Below are 27745 nucleotides of genomic sequence, written 5' to 3' on the forward strand. Positions count from 1 at the left end.
AATCAAAACACAAAGCCAGCCTAGTTCAAAAGTCTCCTTCTGAGCAGCTCCCCTCAGACTTCCCTTTTCTGCAGTACTAATTAGCATGCTCAGCCTGAAGGTCTGTCCCAGAGGAAGCTCATATTCCACAAATTCCCTTTAGCATCTGACAGGCAAACAAGGGATGGGCAGTCAGCCTCTGGAACTGTGTTTTTAGTGATGTGTGCAGGAAAAACATTCGAGGTACCAGCCCAGGCCAATTGTGCTGGGGTGGAGAGAAGGATACCCAAGCACACACAGCCACACTGCCCCAAAAGCAGCCCTAAATCTGCCTGCTCAGCATCCAGCCTCCAACAGAATCACTCATTCCACTCATGACAACTGTGAGCAGAAGTGCTTCCACCACTAGAAGGACCTTTTTGAAAGATAGATCCCAGACCCAAGCTTGGTTTTGCAGAATAAGCCCTCTGGAAAATTCTATGTGCTGCTTCCATAGTCACTACAAAATCCAGAACCCAAAGCTCACAAATATCTGGACAGACTTGAAAGTTATTCCCCAGTAACTTCTCCTCCAAGAAAAAACAGTGATTTTAGCCTCAGTGTTTCCAAGAGCTCTGTTTCAGCTGAAAGTCAGCACTGGTTTGACCAGCCTGTAACAGCCACAAAATCTCAGGGTTTTGTGAGACCCCCCCTCCCTATTCTGTTTGCCACTGACAACCATTCTATGCATCAAAATCTCTTTTTTCCTACTAAGAGAGAAGTGGCAAGGAAGGACATTGTCCTTGCTTTACCACAGCCTGTGCTATTAATGGATTTTTGTTCAAAACTTGGTGATGAAGCAGTCTGTGTGGGAAACTGATTCAAATTATTCCAACTCAAAATCATTTCAGTGATTAACAACCTAATCAATTTAACTCAATCTGTGGTGAGAAGCCCATGTTACTGACAAACAGAAAAAATTTAAAAAGTAAGAGTGCTCGTAACTAAGGGATGGAAGTTATGGAACTCACACATCATGTTAATTGATTTTTGATAAGTTACAGTCAACAATCCCATTTAGCAGAAAGCCTCAGTCACCAAGGCAGAAACAAACCACCAGAAAACTATACAAACACTCCATGCTTGGTTTTTTTGGTTTTTTTTTAAGGGAAGATACAAGTTTATATTTAAGACAATAAAACTCTTCAGCCCCCTTTAGCACTGGATTTCTTAGTCTGTGTTGTCTTTTTGCCCAAAAGGAGAACACCAGCATCATGTGAAAGATGTCTCTGCATCTTCCTGGACTGTGTTCTGTGGAACAGAGCTGTCATCTCTGCATTTTACAGCACTTGGCAGCAAACCCACATTGCTTGTGCATCACAGACTTCCCCTAAGGCCATCGAGTGTTGGGTATGGACAGCACAGGGGCAGGGCTTCCGATCATAAACCCCAATCTCCTCACACTGTGTGCATGAGAGCTGCAATCCCACTACAGGCATGTACAGGATAGATCATTCTGCACACCTACAGCACCAGGGGACACTCCCTGCTTCAGCAAGACTTTGAACCCATTTTTTTCTTTGTGAAATCATGACCTACATTCCATGTGTAATTTCCAGAGTAACAAAAATACCTCAAATCCTCACTATAAATGTGATTGTGTGCCTTACGCACAATTCCAAGTCCCAAGGAGAACATGCTAAGCAGCACCATGAGTTTGGACTGGACTTGCTGCCCAGCTCAGGAGGCACAGAGAGTGCCTGAGTTTGGGCACACAGAGGTGAGCTTGGTTTCTAAAGCACTTCTCTCCAGAAACCCAGCAAGAACCACCCATCACCCAGCAGAGGATGAAAACATTCTGGCTACAGAACAACACTGCAGATTGAAACTGTCAAAGGTAAGAGCCAAAGCATACATTCCAAGGGGAAAAAAAAGTAGTAATAAGTGACTCAAGAAGTAAATCACCATCTCATGGAAAATGCTGTGCAGTAAAGGGTTGCTCAGTAGATTAAAGATTGGTACCAAGCAAAGACTGATGAGACAATGTGTTTTTCTTTGGCACAAATGTGCCAAGGAACTGGTCTTGGCAAACGGATTCAAACATGACCAACTAATGTTTTTCTGGTGAAGAAAAAAGAAAAAAAAACAAGAAAACTAAATGTTTATCAAATGTTCAGAAAATAAAATATGGTCTCAAGCACCATATGCTGTTTTTCTGTTTCTGTACCTCACCAAAAGATCAGGACTAGGGGAAACACAGACAGGATGGGGGGAGCACCACACCAAGAGTAGAAGAGTGATCACAGCATAGTTCTATAATCTTCTCCCTCATTATTTAAAGAGAGCAGGTATGGTTCTTGACAGCTTGAGGAATTAGTGCAGGAATCAGAATCCAGTTTAAAATGGCTGGTTGCTTTCTTCCTCAAACACACATTCTAGTATAGCTACAGATGTTAAAGTAGAAATTCTGATTTCACTCCAGGATTCCAATAGAATTGCCATAAATCTGATTATATTTTGTTTATACTGTATTTGCCAATTCTTGTTTCTTGCTCTCTGCACATTACCCAGGATATAAGAACAGATTTTGGGAGTTTTGGACAATACACATGTATGCAGCATGATCCAGAGGTAAGTTTGAAATGCACCCTCTTACTCTCAAGTTCCCCAGATAACTTCTTCCCAGCACTAATCCATAAATAGCAAGTGATTTCTAGGTGTCTGGAGAATGAAAGGGGCAAAGAACTGTGGGAATTTCTGATAGGACTTGTCTCTGGCTAGCAGACAGTGAAAGAAGCTGAGAAGCCAAAAAGAGGTCAGTTAAAAAAAGAGGTATTCCTCACTCCATTATGCAAACTGAATTTATTCACATAGAAAAATTCTCAGAAAAAAAAAAAAACACATTCCTATCAGGGCTTCTGCTGCTCTGAACTGTGACCACTGGGAATTTCATTCTGCTTCACAATAAAACCATGAGTACTTGGTGCCACTGAATCATATGTTGTTCAGCAAATGCTCACTCATGCTACACAATACTTCACTTTTTCTTTTTCTCCTCTCTTAAAAGGATGGTCATGCCCAACTCTTTCATCAGAGAGGCCTTTCTTTCTCTTTGAGAAATCAAAATACTAAAGAATGAAAGAGAGTGAATCTGGATGAAAAGATGAAAGACATGACAGGAAACAGAGCCAACAAGCTGCTGCCTAGCCATAGGCACAGGGAATGCACAGAGAACACAAAGAATTAAAGTGAGTTAGTTCATGTTCCTGCTGTGATCACTTCAATTCAAGGTTAGTAAGAGCATGTCCTCACACAGCACCTTCAGCTCCAATGGGAAGTGAGCACTTGAGAAACATTGATAGGCTGCCAAATCCCTTAAAGTGCTCACCATCTATTTTGAGAGCAGGTGGAGCAAAAGCAGAAACCATCTGAGCTGTCTACAAGAGCCTGAAGCTCTTCAGTCCTATTTAGGAAGGAACCTCTTGGGAAGAATTGAAAAATGTCCTCTGGAGTCTGACAAGAAGAACCCCCCCTTTGTGTCTATCTTGATGTGGGCACTTGGTCCTGAGGGCAGGGCTGACAGTGAGCAGGCTCCACACCAATGGCTAAATAAAGCTTCCTTATCCACCTGCACAACTGACCCCAGTGGCTGCTCCATAAATGGTACCAGAGCCAGCTGTGACCTGCAGCAGGCACAGGACAAAACCACCTGATCCTGCTCTGCCCCAAGAGCTGCATCCGTGTAGCCTTCAGTGAGAAAGGTCTGAGCTTTGTAATTAGCAGATAATATTCTCCTGGTTCATTTTACAGACCTAACTCCCTCATGGGACAGTGATATGTTGCAGATTAATTCATATTACACATGAAGAAATCTACTCATGTTTTCAGCAGATGATCACATTCCAAACCTTCACTGCCACCTCAGACACTGGAAGTTATCTTTGTTTAATCATGTTTTGAAGCCCTGCTGTAAAACCACGCTTACAAGCACTGAATTCTCCCAATCTTTATTTAAACAGACCAGATTACAATATATGCCTGGATATATCAATTATAGACAATAATAATTGGCTATATAATCAATTATATCAATTAGTATATCAATTATGGACTATATAATTAATTATTGACAATAATAATTGACTATAAAACACTATATGAATAGTATTTTACCCTAAAATTGAGTGCAGTGCTTTCTTCTTCCAATTAGCCAACCTTGTCAGGAATAAAAACTTGGTGATCGCTGACCCAGGGCAGATAAAAACTGTCCTTTATCCTGAAACATGGCACTGAGAGGTGTTTCAGGCTCATGGGTAAAATATAAACATGAGAATCTTGTCTTTTTATTTGAAGGCATAAGAACCAACCCAAAACTTTCTGTGGTGATGTGTTCTGCACAAACAGAATCTAACTGCACATTTCTCTGCTCCCAGTGAAGCTGACCAGAGCCAAGAACAGATGGGAGCAGGACAGAACTTGGAACAATTTTTGTGCAATCCAAGCAAACCTACCAAATAACCAAAACCAGAAATGCACAAGTAGTTTACACAGCTTGTCCAGTTTCTAAATTTAAAGTAACTCCCTCTGTGATGTACAAATTGGGTCCAGAACTTCTCATGTTCTTGCGCCCTTAACTCTTCTTAGGTCACTGTACAACAACATGCAATGAAAAATGAAGTGTTTTCATAGTGAACAGTTTCTTCAAAAAAGTGGGGAAAACACAAGTGGTATTTGTCACCTTTAGCTAAATGGATTTTTTTATACAGTAATGAAATTTCCTCAAAGTAAGAGCCTTTTATTTATATTACCCTTCCTGAAATGTTTGAACAATGCAGTTGGTCTGTAGTATTTGCTCAAAAATATTAACTTAATGGGTTTGAGTTAGCTGATTAATTTTTACTTCATCATAGTTATTTCTTCCTCATTATACTTTGCATCAAGATTCCCATGCTCCCTATTTTTCAGAGTCAAGTAGTAAATTAGCTTGCCAAGTGCCAAAGTGATTAACTCTGTTTTCTGCAACTGCTGCAGCCAGAGTTCTGGAGGTCTGTCTACCATGACATCTGGACAAAAGAGCTGAGGAGTTCACTTCTATTATTGAAAACTGGCATGGTAAGATGTCTCACAGGGCTTCCTCCTTCCATAAATTATGTCTCTCTCTAGATCAATCCTCTGGAATTTTCTTTCATTGTTAATACAACCAAATTCCGTAGCGGTAAGGAAAATAGTATGGCTGAACTCAGAACATAAATTAGTCTCAGAAAATGAGCAAACTGAGCAAGTGCATCTTTGTTTCTAAAGTAAACATTAATAAAATAGAAAAAAGCTGTCACACAGGCTTAGGAGAGTAATGCTTCCAGCTTCTTTTATCTCTGCTCTGGGCTCAGGAATTACAGCCCTTTTCTGCATTCCATATTAGGCATCAAGCTAACATTTTAGAGATGCTCTCAATTCAGTTCCTCAGGTAAGAGTCATTATCATTAAACATTCCTACTCGCCTGAAAACAGAACTGCACAGAATTATTCAAGAGTTCAGCTGGCATCTATAAAAAGAGGCACCAAAGATTGTTGTTCTTGCTTAGACAAAAGATCCCATTTGCAACAAAAGTTCTGATGCCCATTTTGATTGGCCAAGTGCCCTTTGCAGTCCTCCTGTCTGTCTGTCTCTCCTCCCATGTGGAAACCCAGGGCACCACAGGGAATATTCCTGTGTCTGCTCTGGGCTGCCCTGACCCCCAGGGCAGCACTGACTCTGACCCTCATCCATGGAGAAAGTTTCCCAGACTTCAAGATAGACTGGAACCCACAAAAGTGTGCAATAGATTATAGAGAGCAGTGCAGGTGCATCACTGGGTGAGAAATTGAGGGTTTGGGGTTTTTAGTGTGCTGTGGATGGAAGCAAGATGGAGGCACAGGGTGTTGTCCTGGGTTTCTTCTTCATGCTGCTTCTTCCTTCTTCTCCATGGGTTTGGGTGGCATTTTGGAATTGGGCAGAAGAGTCTGCAGTGTGGGCTCTGTGGGATCAGTTCTTGGGTTAAAAGGGAAAATAATCCAGGTGTCAGTTCTTAATTGGACAGTTTAGTCTTAAAAGACCTTGTACCAAGAGATTGTTGGCCATTTTGTGCCTTCTAATGAAAAGCTGCAGAACTCACAGTAGTGAGGCTGTTTTACTGATAAGGAATAATAAACACCTGAGTCTGAACACGAACTCTCCCAGGGCTGAGCCCAGGCTGCCCATGGTCTCAAACAAAGCAGAGCATGAACACAACCAAGTGCTGATGTCTGATGTGTTGAGCACACACAGAAGGGAAGGCACTCCATATGCTCCCAGTCACAGATGGAACAGATTTCACTCCAAACGTGGGCTCCCCTCAGCAGCTCCAGCCCCACTCCTGCTCCTGGCAAACCTCACAGAAAGGTTACACCTCTGCAGGTGGGTTTACATCTCCCACCAACCAAGGTCATACACCAAACCAGTAAGAGTGACAGATCCTCCCCCCAGCACAGACAGACCCTAACACAGAGATCCACCACCCCAGCAAGAGCACCAAAATCCTTTTAGTCTCCAGATTGCTGGAACCTGTGGAAAATAAGAGTCCTCAATCTCTTTCAGTATTAATGAGCAAGACCTCAGCCTTAGCACGCACAGCAACTGAAGCTGCCAAACCACAGATGAAAACATTGAGGTAAACAGGGATTAGGGACCAGATTCATCCAACTTCATTTTACTTAAAGCTCCTAAGCTATCTAGCTCAAGGCCTTCACTAGTGGCCAGCTGCCAGGAAATACCAGAGGATTTTCCATGGCAGTGGTAGTCTTTGTGGTCTAGCTGAAGTGCACCTAAGACATCCATCCACTGGCTCATGACCTCAGGGGCTGAACTATGTTCTTCCTCTGGCAACATAAAAAGCTAATGACCAGCTAATTCCATCATTTGTAAGGGCTAATTGACAATTTTGAAGCAATTACGTTAAACACAACATGAAAAGTCTTATCTTTTCAGACAAAAAAAAAAATCCCAAAACCAAACCCCACATTTTTCACTATCTCACAGTCTCTGCTGCTGAGAGAATGCACAAAATGCAGAAGTCCAGCAAAGGAATATGACACAAACGGGCAGAACTGAATTGCCAGTGCATCAATCCCCTGTTATCACTAATAAACCACCAATTATTCAACCTACAAGTGGATGCTTCATTTTAGACATGAGATACAGTTTCTGTCTGCCATCAGAAAATAGCATCAATATAAATGAAGCCCAGGGCCCCTCAGGAACTTACAGCTTTGTGTGCTGCCTCCTGTATTTATTGCCTGGTCAAGTGTGAAATGGATACCCACCACTCCCTGAATTCCTTTCTGCATGAGCACTGCCAGAAGTGAAATGCCTCTGCCTGCAGGACTGTGGGAGGGATAGAGGCAGCTCTGCCAGCCTGGCAGCGAGCATGTCCACTCAACCTGGGGCACAGGATGAGAGACACCTCCAGGGATGGAGAGACATTCCCATCCCAGTCCCAGAACCCTTGCTGGGTCACACAAACCTCCTGCTGCCTTGGTTTGTCCTCACTTGACCCAGTCTCACAAGCAACAGCTGTCACACAGCAGAGGTAAGATTATTTGAAGTCATAAATTGGCATTAACTGCAGAAATGCTGATTGTCTATCAAATCTGTGTATTACAAAATTCTCCACTGGAAGCAGGCCAAGCTGTGAAGCAGGTATAGCCTAACATTGCAGTTTCCTCCCTAGTGGAAAAGTGCTCTACTGGAAATTTTCTTCTGCATGTTTGCCTCTTCTTTATACATTCCAGTTAGGAGCTCCCTCTATCCCTGACCAATTAGCTCATGCCTATTTGCATTAAAATAACACTGAGAAGCTGCCCACTGTAAACCACTGGTATTTCCTGTTGATGCCACAGAAAGTCTTCATTTCTGTGCACTGAAATGCAGCTAATTTATCTTCCTGATAGCTAACACTAATTACTTGTTCACAGAGCAAGTCACCAATTTCAAATGCTTTTCCTTGAAAGCCAGGAGATCCATAGGAGATCCATACATCAAACAGCTAAATTGGGTCTACTTCCTGTGGTTATAAGGCAAAGGCATTAAAATTGGATTCCAAGTGGAATATCAAAGATGGCATGAATAGCTTTATGGAAAGTTACAGTGCATATGGAAGAGAGTGCAGGTAAGAGACACTCCCAGCTTATGTTGTGTATCACAACTGCCACTTATCAACAACTGTATTCAGCAGCTGAAGGAGGAAAACTGATTTAATCAGTCATAAGAAGAGCTAATTACACAACCCCCTTCTAGAGCATGAGGATCTTGGAATGCAGCTGAGACACCTGATGTGAAAATCACTATTTTAGACAGTTTTAGAGTTGAGCAGAGCAAGTTCTAGTGAGTCAGAGCTAACTTTGCAGGCAAATTAGCTTTTAATTTTCAATGTCACTTTATATTATGCAACTGGTTTGGAAACTTTGTTTTTCCTTGAGATAACATCTTCTCACCTGCACACTGTTCTTTCCTGCAGGAGGTGATTTCAGTTCATGGCAATACAAGCAGAGTAAGACCCACTGGAATACCTACATTTTAATTCCAAGCACACTTCTAAGGTTTCCATTTGGAAAAGCAGAAGCTAATTGAAGTCAGCTGGGAGCAGGTTACCCTGAAAGCTGTAAAACACAAGGATTGGATCCACTTTGAGACAAGGGTCTGATCTCCACCCAGCAAAGCTCAGTTCTACCTTATTGACAGTTTAGCTAAACCTGAATCTGCAGCAGCTACACAGACACAGAGGGTACAGCCTTGGGCTGTTCATGGAGCAGAGGCAGAGTGCTGAAAGGTGAGCCAAGTCCTGCAACCAAGCCATAGGTTTGTTATAGGATCACCTACACAGAGTTTAAGGTTCTCCAACAGAGGTGGAGGTTTCTGGAGAACAGGGACAATTCACCTCTACATCTAAAGCTTTCAGGAGTCCAGTAAAATTGAAGGATTTCTCCCCACATACCGTAAAAACCTCAAACCAAAATGACAGGTTGGATCAGGAGCATGTGAAATGATGCTTAGAAATAGGAAAGCAATAATGGAGAAAGTTTTGGAGGGAACAGAGCTGTTTGAGGCTGGTGATGGATGGGTGGCAGGATGAAGAAATCATTGTGTTCAAGAAGCTGGGAAATTCACTCACTGGAGAGTGGCCATGCAAGCAGAAAAGGTGGGAGCACCAGTGAAGGAGCAGACTTTGGACAGTGCAGGGGAGAACATGACACTGACAAAGATCCAGGACATGTTACTCTTCCACACCCAGAGCACCCACCTTAAAACACCAACACCTTCAGCATTTGCTACCATCATCTGCACATTTAACTTCTCAATCAGAAATACCAAGCAGACACCAAATCCCATTCTCTCACTCATGTCACAAGCTGTGGGCACTGCAGAATATGTCAGTTTATTCCCTGGGGACAGGGAGGTCACACCAAAACAAGACAGTAAAACATTTACCTGTTTTAGCCAGAACTAATTGCTTATGTGAATCTGATTACAAAGCTTTCTGTTGCTCCTCATGAACAGGCTGCCCAGCCCTGAAATTCTGGCTGATGGAAATGGTCCTGCACAACTCAGGATGGCTGCAGCCACCCACCACCTGCCAGCTGGGTACACCTGGTGCCAGGGGAACACACTGTAGGGACTGGGGAGCTGCAGAGTGGAACTGAGCTGGGTTTGCCTGCACAGAGTAGTTTGTGTGTCAAACACCTCATGCTGCTAAATAACAGAGTTGGACTTCCTGTATTAGCCAAGTTGGCATCCTGCAATAGGGATGATGACGTTTTTGCATTTGGCATTTTCTGCTTCTGCACCACATCAAATTTTCCACCATGGTGTCAGGAGAGATTTCTCTCTACTTCCCCTGGAAGAAGCCAGATAAGGACACCAGTTCTATACCTTTGTTATCTTTATAAAAAGGTTAGCTTGCCAACTGCCTTCATTCTTTTTACCAAAGGCAATGTAGAGCTCAACAGAATATATATCAAAGTTTCCAGTGAATCCTTCACCTTTTCTGCTGTGCTGTCACTTGGTATTTGCCTCAGAGGTGGTCCCAATCAAAAAGGAACACTTTTGTTTTCTCTGTATTGCACTCTGACATACAAAAAGTTCACCAGAGAGATGATCTGAAAGCAACCAACACTTCTTCCCTGGTTGAAGTTCCTTGATCTGGAAAGATTACCTCTGGTTAGGGTTATCTGCAAAAGTCATTTACTCCAAGAAAATGTATGTAAAAATGGCTTTTAAGGGAAAATATTTCTTCTTGAGGTCTTCCCAAACTTCTAACATGAAAAACTATCTGGGAACTTGTTTTAATTATACCCCATATTTTGTTTATTCCATTATTCAAGCAGAACCATATCCTGCAGACAAAAGCCATCCAAGGCTTTCACCCACTGTGCCCAGAGCAGCAATACAGATATGCTATCACTCTTCAAGAGAACTCCCTTCCTGGGAAGGAGTGGAAATTAGGATGCACTTTATCTAACTAGTGGTATCTAATAATAAATCATGTCACCTAATAGTAATTAGATAATGGCATCTAATAATAAATCTTGACCATCTTTCTTTTCACTTGCCACAATTAAAGGCCAAATTTACAGAATATTTTTCAGTATTTGGCTTTATCAGAGATAAACAGTAAGTTACCAGCTGCTGCTGCTGATGCTTCTGCATTTGTCAATGCAATAGCACAGGTTCTGTAATTCTAATCTGCCAGTATTTACAGGGTGACCAGTTTGTGCTAGGGCCACAGAACCCTGAAGGGAGCAGCAGCTTTCTCAGGCAGAACAGCTGGCACAGATATAAGCAGATAAAATATTAAGATGATGTTCTTAACATTGCAAATTTCTACACAAAATGAAAATCCTTCCCATCTGGTTCCCTTCTTACATATACAAAATAAAAGCACCAGGAAACAGACGTTTGCATCAAACCTTACAAAAAGAAAATCAACCTTTTTTGTTCTGCTTACCTATATTTTTAAAATTCAAATATGCAATGGCAATTAGAAAGCTTGGAGTTTGGGAAGCACTAATTACAAATACATTTATGACCCTTACATGTATTGCTCATATTCAACAGTATCTGGGAAGTTGATCAACAAAAAAACATTCCTGAAATCTCAAAAGATTAAATTCATCAAAGCTTCTAAAAGGAGTGGATTCTGGGCAAGTCCTGCTCTGTCTTCCTACAGGGGGACCTGGAGTGCATTGAGTGCAGCTGAACCTGGAGTTCAGTTGTGGTGCAGGCACAGGAGCTCCCTTTACTTGCACTCTGTCTCATCTGCCCAGGCCATTGTGAGAAGTGCAGCTTTTTGTCAATGCAACCAGAAAAGAGCCTCCTTCTCTGCTGAGGAATCCTTCCCCCTCAGGAAATCCCCAGGGCCTTGCCTTGGAAGGATTTACCTTTGAGTTTTCCCCACCTAGGCAGACAGAAAGGACTTCCCCATGGAGTCTTGCACAACACCATGAACCACTCCAGTTCCCTTCCCCATATGTCCCAAATTCTCGTGGTTTCTGCTTTCCCTGTTCCCTCATTGGCTGTGGTAGCCCTGGTGGCCAGGGCAATGCCCTTTGTGCCACCCCTGTGCCCTCCCATATTTAACCTTGTGCACAGCACATGGTCTCATCTTTTCTCCCTGGCTTCCCTTCATCCTGCTGGGATAAACCTCACTGGAACTGACCATATCACAGGCCCTCCTGCCTCTCTTGGCTGAGCTAGTCCTGGTGAGTGAGGGGTGTTGTGCACTTGACTGCTTTGCCTGAATGCCTCCCCAAGCAGCCTTTCCACAGGAGATTCTTATTGGGGAATAAGATACAGGTAGCAGCAACCACCAGCTAAACCCCATGGTGCTACAGTGCAGGACAGGAGCTGCCTTTGCTTGCATTCTGTTTCATCTGTCCAGGCCATTGTGAGCAGTGCAGCTTTTTGTCCAGGCAACCAGAAAAGACCCTCCTTCTCTGCAGTCAGACTGGGGTGATTTTTGGACACAGACTGCATCACAAACAGCATGGCTTTCACTAAGCACGTACCAGCCTCCACGTGCACGTTTAACAGAGAACTAAAACCCACCAAGTGTCTGATGAAATGCTCTGAAATAATCTCCCAGCACGTTCAAGATGCACAGGAGGGGGAGGAACTCCTCCCACAGATCCAGGCACTGGAGGAAAGAACCCTGCAGAGCTCAGTTCCGAGATGCAGGATGTGGCTTCCCTAGCTGCTCTGAAGTTCCTTATCTTCTGACTCTTCTTGGCACGAAGCTGAGAAGCTCCCTGTAGCAACAGGCTGTGAAAACACTCTGATCTGAGGCAAACAGATCCAACATTCTTTCTTCTATTCTTTCCCCTTCTCACAGCAGAGGATCCATCTTGGAGAAAATGCAGGGTGGCCTGGCAGCAGCAGAAAGGACACTAGGAATGAACTATGCCAATGTTACTCACTTCTTCTCTCTAAGTCCATTAACTCTTCAAATATTCCTCTTTTCCCTTTGATAAGTGGGAAATATCTGGCTTCAGTCCCTGACATTTCCAGCTACAATGTTCAAATGGATGTCTTCTCTTGTACCATTTTCAAAATAGCAGGTACACACAAGATTTCCCACAAACTAGAGATGCAGGGTAAAACAACTGGGCAGAGATGCTTGTGCTCTGCACTGGTGCTAATCAGTAGCACACAGCTATTGGAGCTGGGGATCCAGCTGGGGATCCCAGCTATGTGGGATCCTATCTTTTGTGATGTTCAGTAATGCTCTGTGTCCAAGTAATGGGTATTGTCCCACACAATCCTTTCAATATTAGCTCAAAACAACTCATTCAACAGCTCTGTGCCTTCCAACTGGAGTGAAGAAGCTGAAGAACAAATATTATGTATGCCTGAGTACTGAGAAGAGGCCTCTTCCTTTCTCACCCATCGTCCTGATCCTTCAGTACAGAACAAAGCTGCTCTGCCGTGGATGTGTCAATACAACCATTTCCATGACAACAGCCTAGGATGTGCCAAATATAGACATTGGACTTCAACAAACAGAGAAGGAAGAGACACATGACTAGAGGGTGTTCTGCTCACTGCATTTAAACCCAATTCCTTCCTGATGGCTGTGGGTAAACACTCAGAGAAGAATTAACAGGGCCCTTTGGGATAGCAGTGCTCTCTCAGTCTCATTTCTGCCCCCGGTGCCTCTCCAGCTGCAGAAGGCAGGGAACCAGCTGCCTGCCTTCACCCTAAGCTCTCCAACACAGAGCCCAACAGCTGAGCTGTTCTTCATCACTAACTGCTGATGAAGAAAGGTTTAAAATCTGTTTCCCACCCTTGTTTTTAAAAAGCTGAGGTTCATATGCTCATTTTATTTCACCAGCCCTGCTTTCAAGACAGAAGACTCCCATAAACAAAGACAACTTAAGTCACTTCAGAAGGTTTCAGCAGTATTTTTCTTCCCCTAGCCAAGTGAGGTTCACACAGCAGGGAGGACTCCTGTAGAGCACTGCAAGCAGCTTCTCTCACTGCAGAACATGACCTGAGGTCCTTGTGTCAGCTGCTGCTTTACCACAGAATCACCACAGAATGGGTTGGGATGGAAAGGACCTCAAAGCTCCCCTAGTTTCAGCCTCCTGCCATAGGCAGGGATGCCACCAGTTAGGTCAGGTTGCCCAGGACCCCATCCAGCCTGGCCTGGGACACAGTCCAGTTTATAAGGCAAAACCTTGCTCTTCTTGCTGCACTGTAACATCATTCCAGCACAATGATGATCTAGAACCACAGTGTGAACTGCCCAGCATTTTAACATCAATACATTTAACATAGTGAATTAGTGAAAGGCCCACTAAGGCCCACTAAAACACTTCCAGCACAGGGCTCTGGATCCTGAATCAGAGCTATGCAGGGAGCAGGAAATTCCAACCTGCAGCAGAGTTCAAACTCTTGCTGTGGCCCTTGTAAGGTACGTGGAGCAATGTTTTGGTCTATGGCCCAGCTCTGTTTGCCTTTTGATTATCTTACAGACAGCACTTAGCAACCCACACAACCCCCCTGTATTTAGGTTTTATAGGAGAGCAGAACAGAGCAGGAATGTAGGTAATGTGCCTGCCTGCCACAGAGAGCACACAGAGCGAGTGACTGCCAAAACCCCTTTCCTCCCAGCATTCCTATCTACTTCCAGAGTCTGTGTCAAGGAACTGCCAAAGTCTTGCTGCCTCAGGTGCTTTGTCAAGAAGAAAGCAGTTGAGATCAGTGTTTCCAGGAGAAAGCCCTGTTTTAATGGCAATGCTTTAAATTGTCCAAGGAAATTGTTAGATCAAAACCCTTTGAGCACAACAGGCTGAGCAATGAGAAAAGATATTCACAACCAAGGGATGTTGTGTTTAAATGAGGTTATCCAGGGAATTTACTCACAAGGGCTCATTCTAACAAGCACAATGGCCTCTCACACAGATTCCTGGGATTGATAATTAGAGTATTGCAGCACAAAACTGTAGGCTGTTGTGCCCAATATGGTAGATCCCTTCTGTGCTATGACTTGTTACTTCTGGAGTGCTATAAATAGAGGGACTGAATGAGTCTGTACACAGTGCAGAAACCACATACAAGGCTTGACAGAAGAGCACACAGCCTCAGTGCTTTCTAAGGATCCTCCAGACAAGGCTCCACCTTTGCATAAACTATTTGTACAACCAGATCCCTCCCACATGTGCACCAAAGGCTGGCCTGACATATGCCTGAGGCCATGGTCCAGCTGCTATCTGACATTACACTCAGGAAAACAAAAGCAGCACTGGTCAGATGCTCACACCCCATGTCCCACTGGCAAGCTCTGCAAGTGCAGAAACATGCAGCAAGAGGCCACAAAACCCCACCACAAACATACAAAATACCATCAATTCATACCCTAGAAGAATTAAATGCTGTTTCAGAGATTTAGGCACCAAACACCGTACAAGCACTAATGAACCATCAGCTACAATACCTGTTGCAACCAAGCCACTCTGACCTGTCTTGGCTCCTCAAAGCTTCCTCTCCAGCTTTGTGCTCAGCTGATCAATAGGAAGCAACTTGTGAATCCTGCAATGATCCAGATGTCAGCAAACCCTCAGGATTAAGGCAGGAAAAATTTGCTTCTGCTTTGTGTTTTCAGAAAATTTTATTTCCCTACCTGCCTTGCCAAAGAAAGCACTTGACAGATAAAGCTACAGATGTGATACCAGCTGATCATTAGGTGATAGGAGTCCAGAAAAACACACCACATTCAACTCAGCCAGGACTCCAGTGCAAATGACACTGCAAGGAACATATGGATGTTCCTGGAGTGGTCCAGCTAAAGGTCAGGTGTGTTTAGGGCACATACACAGAGAGGCTGAGAGAGCTTGGGCTCTTCAGCCTGGGGAAGAGAAGGCTCAGGGAGACCTGAACAATGTGTCTATGTACCTCATGAGGGAGGTGTAGAAGACAAAGTTAGACTCTGATCTGGTGGCCAATAAAAGGACAAGAAGAAATAGATATAAACCAAAGTACAGTAAATTCTATTCCAATATAAACTTTTTTTACACTAAGGGTAGCCACAGCCTGAAAGAGGTTGTAGAGTCTATTCCTGGATATATTCAAACTTGACTGCTCATGCAGGTTACTCTGGTGAGAGCATTGGAGTAGGACTAGACAGCCTAGAGGGGTGCCTAAAGCATTCTGAGATTCAGGCTGTTTAGAAGCCCTCAAGCAAAACTAGAAACTTCTACAGCAGGTAAAGTTTTCAGGAGTAGCCCAGGGCAGAGGATGCTTCAGCTCTCCAGGACTCTGGAAATTCAAATATGATTAAAGAAAATCAGTGTCAATCATGCAGTTCAGCTTCCTTGCAAACTAGAGTCAGGCAGGGGGAAACTCCATCCTCCCTGCTGCCTGATCAGAGAAGGAAAAGGATCAGAGAGGGAAAAGGATCAATGCTCCAGCCAGCACAGCAAACCACACAAGCCAAGCTCCCATTAAAAATATTTGTCACAAGTTTGGGAAGTAACAGAAAGAAGTTACTCCTGCTCTCACCTGCTTCCAGTTTGCACCTAGCCAAGACTCATCTTCCTCTGAGCACTCAGGAATTGCTGAGCTGCCCCTTCTTTGCTTGGTATGATAAAGGAATTGGGTCACAGTCAGCTGGAAAGTTGAAGCACTGGTGCCACTGCAAGTCAGTGAACACCTCAAAAGAAGTGTAAAGCAGAAGAATGGGTGCCTGGTCCTCTGACAAGTGGGCAGAATGGTTCTCCTCTTCCCTATATTCCCAAAAAATCATAAATCATCCTCTGGTTTTTTCTTATTACAACTGGAAAAGTCTTTGCAGTCAAGGTGCCTTTTTCAAAAATGAAAACTGAAAGAAAGATAGCACCTGAGAGGAAGACAGAACCCCAGGTTGCAGGTCCCACTGTTATTCAGAAAAAACCCATGTATTTGGCCAAGCAGCCTTTCAGGACTTTGACGCAGTAGTGCTCACACTCATCTACATTTGTGATTTCAGAGACATCAAGAATGATTCAGATGAATCAAGACTAATGACCTGGACATAATTAATTCAGTGTATTTTTAAATAATTCTGTTCAAGTGTCAAGTCACAGGCTTGAAACACTGTGACATTTCTTTGTCTTAGCCTTGGAAGTACTTTTTTTCCTTCTGAAAGCCAAGTTCTCCAGATCAGAGGAGTTATCTGGATCAGACAATCACAAGTGGCTGCCTAAAAGATGCATAGGCTGTCCTACATACAATTACTTTGGAGATTTCCTCCAGTGGCTCAAAAATGATGGCCAAGTGGCATTTGGGGGCCAAGCAGAAGTCCCAGCCATGCAGTGTGTGCTCTCAAGTTAGCCAGAAAAAGCAGCATGAACACAGGTGAGCATTATATCACCAGCTGTGACTATGGATTCACAGAAGAAAACTGGACCAACCCCCAGAATTCAGCCTGGGCAGAGAACTGACAGTAAGACAGCATGAAATAGGACTGCCAGGCCCTAGATTTATGACAGCATAGAGATTGTGGTGAAGCTCAGAATTGGGACCAAAAATAGCCCAAATTAAATTATTTTGTGCTCTCCAAAGAGAAATGACATATCCAATCAACAAGTTTCAGTAGAGATGGGTTCTGCATATTTTTAATTTATGCAGGCTTTTAAGGTTGATAAGAATGCCACATTTCAAATTGATCTAAATCCACTGTTTGGGGGGGTATTAGTAACGCTGTGTTTTCATAATAAACTCTCTTAAAAGGTTTATTGTCAAAGCTTCTTTCAGGCATGCAGAGTAGGTTTTTGCCCTGAGCAGGATGTACCATCAGTGACCTCGAGCTGACACACAGCTCTGCTCAGGGACAGGGCCCTGAGAGAGTCAGCAGGAGCTGAGCCAAGCCAGGGCTTCAAACAACAGCTCCAGCATCCAGGCTGATATTCTCGTATCCAGGTCACTCTGTATTGGCAGAAACTGTGACAGTTTCAACACAGCCACACAGCAGGATCTGCACAGGAGCCCCACGAGCAGCTTGCCAGCTGTAGGGCTGGGAACAGCCCAGTGCCTCACTCTGGGATTGATCACCTGCCTGCAGCCCCCTGCTGTCACCTCCCAGCTGGTGACACCTCCCAGCCAGCACCCAGCTCACCTCTGAACACTGAGGAGTGTATTTTTGGACAAACTCTGACCTGGCCACTTGAGCACAGAGGGCTGCTGTGATTCTCCAGAGCTGCACTGCGTCCCAGACCAGGGACAGTGGCACACAGGGTGGTCACGGTGTCCCAGACCAGGGACAGTATCACAGAGCGTGGTCACTGTGTCCCAGACCAGGGACAGTGTCACACAGGGTGGCCACGGTGTCCCAGACCAGGGACAGTGTCACAGAGGGTGGTCACTGTGTCCCAGACCAGGGACAGTGGCACACAGAGTGGTCACTGTGTCCCAGACCAGGGACAGTGGCACACAGGGTGGTCACTGTGTCCCAGACCAGGGACAGTGGCACACAGGGTGGTCACTGTGTCCCAGACCAGGGACAGTGTCACACAGAGTGGTCATTGTGTCCCAGACCAGGGACAGTGTCACAGAGCGTGGTCACTGTGTCTCAGACCAGGGACAGTGGCACACAGGGTGGTCACTGTGTCCCAGACCAGGGACAGTGTCACAGAGGGTGGTCACTGTGTCCCAGACCAGGGACAGTATCACAGAGCATGGTCACTGTGTCCCAGACCAGGGACAGTGTCACACAGGGTGGCCACGGTGTCCCAGACCAGGGACAGTGTCACAGAGGGTGGTCACTGTGTCCCAGACCAGGGACAGTGGCACACAGAGTGGTCACTGTGTCCCAGACCAGGGACAGTGGCACACAGGGTGGTCACTGTGTCCCAGACCAGGGACAGTGGCACACAGGGTGGTCACTGTGTCCCAGACCAGGGACAGTGTCACACAGAGTGGTCATTGTGTCCCAGACCAGGGACAGTGTCACAGAGCGTGGTCACTGTGTCTCAGACCAGGGACAGTGGCACACAGGGTGGTCACTGTGTCCCAGACCAGGGACAGTGTCACAGAGGGTGGTCACTGTGTCCCAGACCAGGGACAGTATCACAGAGCATGGTCACTGTGTCCCAGACCAGGGACAGTGTCACACAGGGTGGTCACTGTGTCCCAGACCAGGGACAGCGGCACACAGAGTGGTCACTGTGTCCCAGACCAGGGACAGTGTCACACAGGGTGGTCACTTCCCTTGAAGCTTCAAGGAGCAGGAGCAGAGGCTGGAAGGAGTTCAGAGCAATAAAGTGGAGATTTATTCATATTTATTGAGGTGCCTTCAGAGGCCACACCCTGGCAGTACCAGAGCCACAGTCCTGGCTATGCCCTGGGGGGCTCCAATGTGGGAGCAAAGGAGGGATTGGTCATGAGATCTCACATTTTTATAGGTTTTAGTCCATTTGCATATAGGAGTTAACTGCCCAGTTAAGAGCTTCAAATGATGAAGTTTCACCCTCCTTGCTTGCCTGCCCACCCTCCTCTTTTCATGCTGTTCATGCTTTGGGCCTGCAGTTTGAGGAGATTGTCCTTGAGTCTCCAGCTAGAATAGGATTGTTTTGCCTCCACTATCCTGTGCAAAGATCCCAGTGACACTTGATATAAAGCTAAGAGCTGCACACCAAAACAGAACAGAAAAGCTTAAACCCCAAGGTATCACCCTGAGGGCCAGCAGGGGAAGTCTCAGCAGAGGAGCAGCTCCAGCAGCCCTTGGGTTGAGCAGGTGAGACTGATTCTCACTGCCTGCTGCACCTTCCTGCCACAGCTGAGCCCTGAGCTCCCAAACAGCTCAGCATGGGTTTCTTTAGATTCAGTAATTATGTAGACAGCTTCTCCTCCTTTGAACTCGGATGTGCCTTGGCATTTGTAAAGATCCCTGCAATAGGGAACAGAATAACCTTAGAGGGAGCAGAATAGTGTTAATGGCAGCTCCCAGAACAGGGAGCTGCAGCCAGTCCATGCACAGGCCCTGCTTGTGGCTTCCTTTGCCTGTTGGAACACCCCATGAACTGCAGTTTCCCAATGCCAAGTTTGTCTTTTTGCATGTACACCCCAGCTGTGTGATTGCGGCTCACAAAGAGCTGAGGGCTCCTCACACCTGGCCTGGAAAGGTTCCATTGGCCAAGGGAGAGCAGAGCAGCTCCATCCTACCTATTCCAACAGATCATTTTGTGTTAACACTGAATTTCCTAGCTCACTGCCTTTTCCCTGCATTTTTAGGGACACTTCAATTAAAAAAAAAAAAAAAAAAAAGTACCTAATTCAAAACTACCTAATGGGAACTATTTCCATTAGCCAAAAGGGAAACTCTTGCAATTTCACTCCCCCATAGAAATAAATCTCTGCCAGCTGTTTTGAAAACATCATTAGTCTTATCTTCCTTTATTCTCAACACAAAGCATTCCAATTCCATTATGATATTTTTTTTGTATTTTAAAGAAAATTTTAAAAAAATGAAAGTTCTTCATTTACCTCATCTTCCTGACACAAAAACTTCTTTTACAAGTTCTTTTATAAATACTCACATGTAATTTATCTTCCAAAGCAAGAGGATGGTACCATGTACCTTAACAGTACACCTGAAATAATAATTTGAAATGGGTTTCAAATTATTATTTAGGCATTTATCAGATCCTTTAAGATGGGCTCTGAAAGAAACCTTATCCATTGGTAGAAAAAAAAAAAAAAAAAGTAGAGTCCACACCTAGAAATGCTTGTTTTTGAGCAACCTCACTGAGTAATGTTCCAAACGTAACTAATTAATAACCTTGTGTGTATGTATATATTTATATCTGTGTGTGTATGTATGTGTGTATATATATATATATATATATATATATATATACACACTTTCACTTAAACATGGGATAAAATATAATTCAACAGAGTAAGAACAAGGAGGATATTCAAAACTCAGCTGCCTTTAGCACTTGATTTCCCTCCTCTTCTATGACCACTTGCCAGCCTTCAGCCTGCTGGAGGCCACGGAGTGCAGGAATCAGGGGTGATGCATTAGAGCATCCATAAGCACTCCCTGGGATACAGCACAACTTGGAAATGGCTCAATTACTCCAGCAAAGCAATTACTCTGTACTCCATGGCAAAAAGGAAAAAGAAAAGGTTTATTTGAGCTCTTATGAGCCAACATCATAGTCCAGAGAATCTCTTGCTCCTTGACTAGCAGGGACTGAGAATAACAGCAGCAAAGCTCTCTCTCTACCTGTTTAGGCAAATACACCCCCAGGGATATTTGTAGTAAGAGCTGCCAACACTTGGATGTTCACACAATGTAATCCAAGCCATTAACCAGGTGCAAACCATGTTCCTCTCAGCTTACACCAGGCTCCTGTCTCACTTTCATGTGCAGACACACACTTGTAGGAGCAGCTTTTTGAGAATGGCACAGCCACTGAAGGCACTCATTAGACAGCTCATCTTGAGACTTTGGGCCTGCTCAGACCAATGTCCTCTGCAGTCCAGCACACCCAGCTTGTCCCTGGCACTTTTAAACAAATCACTGAACAAGTTACTTGGTTTAACAAACACCAGGCCACAAAAGGATTGTGAGATGAGACAGGATTCTAATTAAATTAGAAGCCTCCACATATAATTACTGACTCTCAGAAGAGGGCTATATTTCTCTAATCCTTCAAAGACACTTCTCATGGTCCAGAAGAATTGGAGAACAGGACCTTAGTAGGGAATAAGCTCAGTTACAGACAAGCTTAGTAATTTAAAGGCCACATCCCAATGGCAAAGGACAGGCAGGATTGTTCCCTACATTGTTTAACTGAACTCATTGCTAAGCAGGCATGGCAAAGCTGCATCTTGTGTAGGCAGCAAGTACACACATTCTCTGTGAGCACTGGGCACAGACAGTTTGCCAGCCCATGCTCTCATCTATTTTTGCTGGGTTTTTTACCTACATGAACTAGACCCAGATAACACAAATGAAAAGGAATGGTCAAGTTTCTGCCAACCTTTGGGTGTCTGCCTAAAGGCAGAGAAGAAAGGAAGGGTCAGGTAAGCATCATGGCACCTCCTCATTCCCCTTCCCTTCACTCTCTTGGGCCATGCTAGTTTCCTGCTGCAAGAGCTCTGATGCTGGCAGCACTGAAATCAGGTGGCTTAAAGCTGTTTCACTCCATACAGGAAAATACAGCAATTGAAGCTGGGATAAATCCCAGGAAAGTGCTGGTCTGAAAGACTACTCTAAATATAAGTGAATCTTTGAGAAAATACAGCCTTAGAAGTTGTCATATTCCTCAGCAAAGGGAACAGTGATCACAACCTAAATGTTCTTCATGGGAGTTGTTTTGAAGGCAGAGAAGGCAAAGGATGAGGATGGTGTACCTGTGACACCTGGGGAAGTATCACAGGCAGTGTTCCAAAGATTTATCTTTCCCTGCTGCAAACATAGCATCAGCAAAAATGGGAATGTTTATTTTTGATAGTCACAGGTGCTAATCTGTGCCTCACAGGGACATGAGAATAAGCATTTACTCCTTTTGAAACAACACAAGTAAATCTCAAGGGAAAATCAACTAGAACCACCCCCAATACATTAACATGTAATTAGAACTCCAAAGTAGCTGAATTTACAAAATCTGGTTCTGCTGCAAACAGAGGTACGGAAACCTGATTAGACTTCCTACCTATATTAACACTATTTTTATTCCCTTTAATGGAAAACATTATGCTAGAGGATACTTTTCACTGAAAAAACCATTTCTGTAAGTGTACAAAATGTGTCAGGTGGCCAAGTTTACACACAGTTAGCATTGACTGAAATTCCCTTTACTGGAATGAACTCAACCACTTACTAATATAGATGCCCTCACTATTTGAATGGGATGCCAAGTCACAGTTCAGCAACACTCAACACTACTTGGAAGATGTATTTTCAACTAAGAAATATTAACTTGAGCTTTAGGGCACTAAAAAAGCTCATCCAAGAGATGTGCATCTTGTAATTCTTCCTCAAAAGTTCAGGATTGCCCTTAGGTTTAACCTTACCATACAGTCACCACGACAAATTAATCTACACAGAGGAAAAAAACCCAAGTGAATTTAGCATGGATTATTGTTTGTTTGTTCTTAAATCCATTGATTATTGTTCAGAAGATGAGTGGGAGTTATTCTGAAGGTGACAGGAGATATATGAGGGAACACATGGGCCATGTTAGAGTGCAAGCCATGAATCCAGCTGAAATATCCTAGCTCAGGATTTGCCAAGGTAATGGTGCAACTCAACCTGGTGATGCTGCACTGGATGCTCTGAGGCACTCACTTTTTTCCCTTCCTGCTCTCCTTTGGATGCATTCTGAAGCAATTTGAACCTTAAATCAATCTCCCCTTGTGTGACCTCTAACTCTTGCTGATTGAGTGACCCTAGAGAAAGAAGGATCAGTGGAATTATGCTCTGCAGTCCATGAACACAGCTGAAGACATCAGTACCAAAAAGACAGGGCTAGAGGAAGAAAAAGGAAAAAGAAAATGCTCAAAAGAAAATCTCTTGCCAAACAAGAAAGACTCAAAGCATTTGCCACAGCTCTATTACTGGCTCTCTCATCAGCCACAACAATAAAATGAATGACTTGGAAAAAACCTTCCTAAAAAACCCACAATTTTCTTTTTAAGCTCTGAATGAAGAAAAAAACCCCTCCACACCCATGCTTCATGTTTTCCTGTTTGTTTAAAGGCCATATTCCCAAGGGCAGTAGATGAGCATATCTGCATATTAGGAGCCACAAATCTGTGCAGAGGCTCACTGAAGTGGAGCCTGTACAATTAAATTGCTACATGTGCACAAATACACAGAGGATCCCAGGGAAACTATGGCAACCACTAGTCCTCCAGGTTGTGATTCCCCCTTTGTCCCTACCTTTCTTTGCTCTTCCAGACCTTCCCAACTTGGACAAGAAAAAGAATAAACAGAAGTGTTAATGAGCTCAGGATTGGACCTGCAACAAAGGAGCTGGAAAGGCAAAGAGAGCTGTTCACAGGCTTGAATCTGGAAACATCCTAAAGGAAAAACTTTTCAGTGGAGTTGTACAACAGTGATGAATGGGATACAGGCAGCCCTGGGGTACAAAGTCCTGCCTAGGAAACCAGGGCTAGAGCACCCAGAGTGCCTCTGAATCACTGGCTGGAGCACTGGCACTAAAAGTGACTTTTAATCTGGATGCCTTACGGGGTTTTGGCCAGCTGAGATACTCACAGCCCCATTTTCAGAATTGCTGAGCCACCCCAGCTCCCAGTCCTTTTCTCTCAGGGACCTGCACCGGACTTGGACACTGCTCATAAGTATTTAAAAATAGCAAGGATACTGTCTAAGTATCTAAGTACCTTTTTATCTATACTAAATCATGCTTTGAAAGTCTTTTGGGTCCTCTGTGAGGGTTATTGATGCTTGCAAAGTCCTCTGGCATCCTCAAATGGAGAAGAATAAAGCATTCCTTATTTTCATTTTATTTATTTCATTCCTTATTTTCATGTTTATTTTTAGCTTCAGGGAGAAGGGCCTTCTCGTGTAAGGTAGTGTTTATTGACATTTAGACCATAAATGCCACTGATACTAAAAAACAGTCGATTTTTTTCACTTCCTATAAGCCTGAACCATGGGGTTTTTTTGCATAGTTGTATTTCAAGCAGCATTTGCACAGAAGTTTATGCTGTAGCAACAGGTCTTCTCTCTTTCAACTGTCACATTTAGCTTTCCCTCTTTATCAATATATTACAACAAGGTCAACCCCAAACCAAAAGGAATTGTATATTTCATTACTGACTGCAGAGGAAGATAACAAACCACAAACCAAAGACAGTTTTTGTTCCTGTGAACCCCAGAAAACTCTGTTTTTTCTACACAGGGGATGTCAGTTTGTATTTCTGAAATCACACACTGTCAAATGTATGCATACATAAGCACACATACATCTCTGTCTCTTCACTTCCTTGGAATCTAAATTATCTAAAAGAAAAACTCCAATGGATGCATTCCAATCGTACCTCCCACCTTCTTTTCACCTCCACATTTCAGTCATTTAAATCTGGTTCATTTCTAATCTTCCCTGAAGTCTTAGACAGCAACAGACTCAGGATAAAGACCCCTAAAGAAAAGGTGATGTACACACAGGGCAAAAAGCAAAACCCTCTCTGCCAAGTGCACCTGTGCAGCCTTAAGGACATGCAGAATCCCTTCAGACAGGGAGAGGGACTGACTCATGCCTCAGACCTTTTTTAATACAACTTCCCAGTGTTTCCATACAGTCTGTACTCTTTTTTCCCCCCTAATTCCTTGATGTATCACATGGAAAGGAGCTGGAGACTCCCTGCTCCTATGAGGAGAGGACACTGCCACACATTTTACTGACTGCTTCTCTCATGCATTGCCAGCTGCTACTGCTCCTGCTGGGTTTTTTTTTTTTTTTTCCTTGGGTTTTCTGTTTGGGTTTTTTTGGTTGGTTTAAACAGTGTATTAAATTTTACATTCAAAAATGTTATTTAGCACAAGCTTTTAAGAAATCCTGCCTCACTCCTCAGACAGGCAATTGATGGTGGAGAGGAGCAGTTCTACCACAACTTCCTAAGTTTAAGCCAAAGAAGAATTCTGACAGAGAAGAATCAAAACAAAATAAATTCCTCCTAGTGATCCATTTTTCTCAAAGTTTAATACTAATTCTGACCTGAATTGTGTTAGTAGTTAGAGACAAACTGCTCAGAAATCTTTTACCATGAGAAGACACCAACCACACAGGCAGCAAGGAGTCTGAAATGCAGTGATCTGCTTTTATTATTGTATTTTTATATCAATACAGTAATTATGAAACTTAATTTGGTTTCTCCCTGTCCTCAGTCTGTCTCCATCCCATTTTCTGTTCTATTTCTTCTCATCTCTGTATTTCCTGCTAAATGCATGTAGCATCCACAAAATGACACCAATGCCTCATAGCCTTGGGAACAAGACTTGTGGAAATGAAAGAGCATTTAGAAAAACAGACAATTTCAGAGCCTGCTTCTGCCATCAACCTCACTTCTTCTGTATCCTGTACATCATTTGTTTCAAGTGACCTGATTAAGCCCAAGAATGCTTCCAGGGAGGGCAGCTGACTGCAAACCCTGGGACATAGAGGGGATGGAGCCACTGCTGCAACCCCCCAGAACTCTGAGCAGAGTTTGCACAAAGACCCTGTGCCACACTTACACTTCATGCCAATGTCAGAGCATGCTGGGGTTAATTTGCACTCCCAGATACAGGAGAAAACAGCCAGCAGATGTAACTGAGAATGCAAAAGCACCTCATCTTGTACCTGCAGCCCAGGTCTTCCCCGAAAACAGAGCACCAATGGCTTGATCTCACCTCAGCTTTTGTCCTGTCCCTGGACTCTCAGGATGTACTGTGCTTTTGGCCACCTGGAAGGTGGGTGTGCAGGGTGGAAGGTCAGGGAGACTGGCCACCCTGCTGTAGCCCTTTCCTGATTATGGTTGTGCAGTTACTCATGCTTCAGCAGAGACTCCAGAGCTGCAATGGAGATTTTAGTAAACAGCTCTGAATCTACAGTAGCAGATGGAATGATAAAACCTTCCAATAATTAAAAGTACACACAACTAAAGCAGATTACACAGAACTGCACCCTAAATTCTTCCCAAGCCTTGATTCTAGCTGGTAGCACTGGGTATTCTTACTAAGGAAATGGCAGTCACTGGTAGCCTTGAAGGCACTTGTCTGAATTTATCTAAGAGAGGAACTAATTTACTGCAGCTCTATTAAAAATCTCTCTAAACAGCAACAGCTGAACAGCTCAGCAGTCATTGGCCAGTAACATCATTGCCAGGATCCTTTGCTAGGATCAGATGGGAATGAGAAAGCTTCTTTACTATGCTTGCAGTTCAAGCATTCAAACCCTAAACAGGCACACCAGTAACTAAAAACTAGAATGCCAGATCCAGACAGGCTAAGCCAGAACAGGTCCAGGCTACATGAACATGCCTCCAAGATCTCTGGTTCAGAAAGACTTTAAATAATGGATGGGAAAGCAAAAAGTGAACTTGAGCAGCTGGCTCAGGGAACTGCCTTTCCCTCCTTCAGTGCACAGCAGTGCAACCCTACCTAGCTCTCATCTGCTGCACAGCACTTGCCTGGGCATTTTCTAGAGGCAGTGACACTCTCTGCACTGGAATTTACACAGAGAAATATCAACTCTAATGTTCAGCTCTGTATGATTAAGCTGAAATGAGAAATGTTCCAATAGGCAAGAACAGCTGTAATCAGGTAGAAGCCTACACACTGTTTCCAAAGCCATTAAAACCCTATTTCTTCCCTCCTGATTTAAGAAGTCTATTAAGGGTCTGTGCTGTTTTGGTTTAGGTTTAAGTCTGCAGAGGGTATAGCTAGCAAACACTGAATGCTTTGGTTATCTCTCCAGATGAAGATACTGCATTTCCAAATTATATACTTTTTTCAGAAGGTTTGGTTTGGTTTCTCAAGGTCAGTGCAATATCATAGAAAAAAAAAGGAAAAAAAGAAAAGGAAGAGAAGAGCCCCTTACCTGTGGCAGAGTGCAGACTCTCCAAGCTCCAGTACCTGGACAGGACGCCTCTCATGCCACCACCACCACACACCACCCCGCTGCTGTCTGAATCCGAGCCCGGCGAGAGCCCGGAGCTGCCGCTGCTGCTGCAGTTCTCGGCACTGTGAGCCCCGCTGGACTCGCTGGGGCACTGCTGGGTCCTCATGCGGGCGAATGCCAGGGGGAGCCGGGGGCTCCAGGGGGCTGCGGCGGGGAGCGGGCAGCGCTCGCAGGGCAGCGGGCAGGGCAGCGGGCAGCGCTCTGCGGGGAGCGGGCAGCGCTCTGCGGAGCCCTCACAGGGCAGCGGGCAGCGCTCTGCAGAGCCCGGGCAGGGCAGCGGCAGCGGGCAGCGCCGGCGGAGCTCTGCGCTGGATCCCGAGGCTCCGGCGGAGCCCTCACAGGGCAGCGGGAGCGGGCAGCGCCGGCGGAGCTCTGCGCTGGATCCCGAGGCTCCGCTCCGCTCGCCTCGGTGCATCCTGACATCATAGGGGTCCGCTAAGGAGGCTCCCTCCGAGGCGGCTCCGCTGCGCTCGGCCGCAGCTTCCCGAGGCTGATTTTTATTAAAGCCGATTTCAAGGCATTAAGGAAGCAAAGGGTGAGACAGAGATCTCTCCTCCTAATTTAGCAGGACTGTCAGATTAAAAATAAAGACGTGGAAATA

General features: G+C 44.4%; 1 protein-coding gene across 2 annotated transcripts in view; it reads right to left on the reverse strand.

The window, feature by feature from the left end:
• ARHGEF4 (Rho guanine nucleotide exchange factor 4) overlaps window positions 1-27745 on the reverse strand; it is a 138754-nt gene that overhangs the window by 88624 nt on the left and 22385 nt on the right. Inside the window, exon 1 of one of the 2 annotated variants that reach the window (XM_071437091.1) lies at window positions 27064-27519. The exons of the other annotated variant lie outside the window; for it this stretch is intronic. Coding sequence (XP_071293192.1) covers window positions 27064-27250 — 187 coding nt within the window. The 5' untranslated portion in view covers window positions 27251-27519. Of the gene's footprint in view, window positions 1-27063; window positions 27520-27745 lie in introns of those variants that run through there. 2 annotated transcript variants of the gene reach the window in all.

Source organism: Agelaius tricolor, unplaced genomic scaffold (genome assembly GCF_023055355.1).
Source record: "Agelaius tricolor isolate 1412-34295 unplaced genomic scaffold, bAgeTri1.0.p SCAF_12, whole genome shotgun sequence".
Taxonomy (NCBI): Eukaryota; Metazoa; Chordata; class Aves; order Passeriformes; family Icteridae; genus Agelaius; species Agelaius tricolor.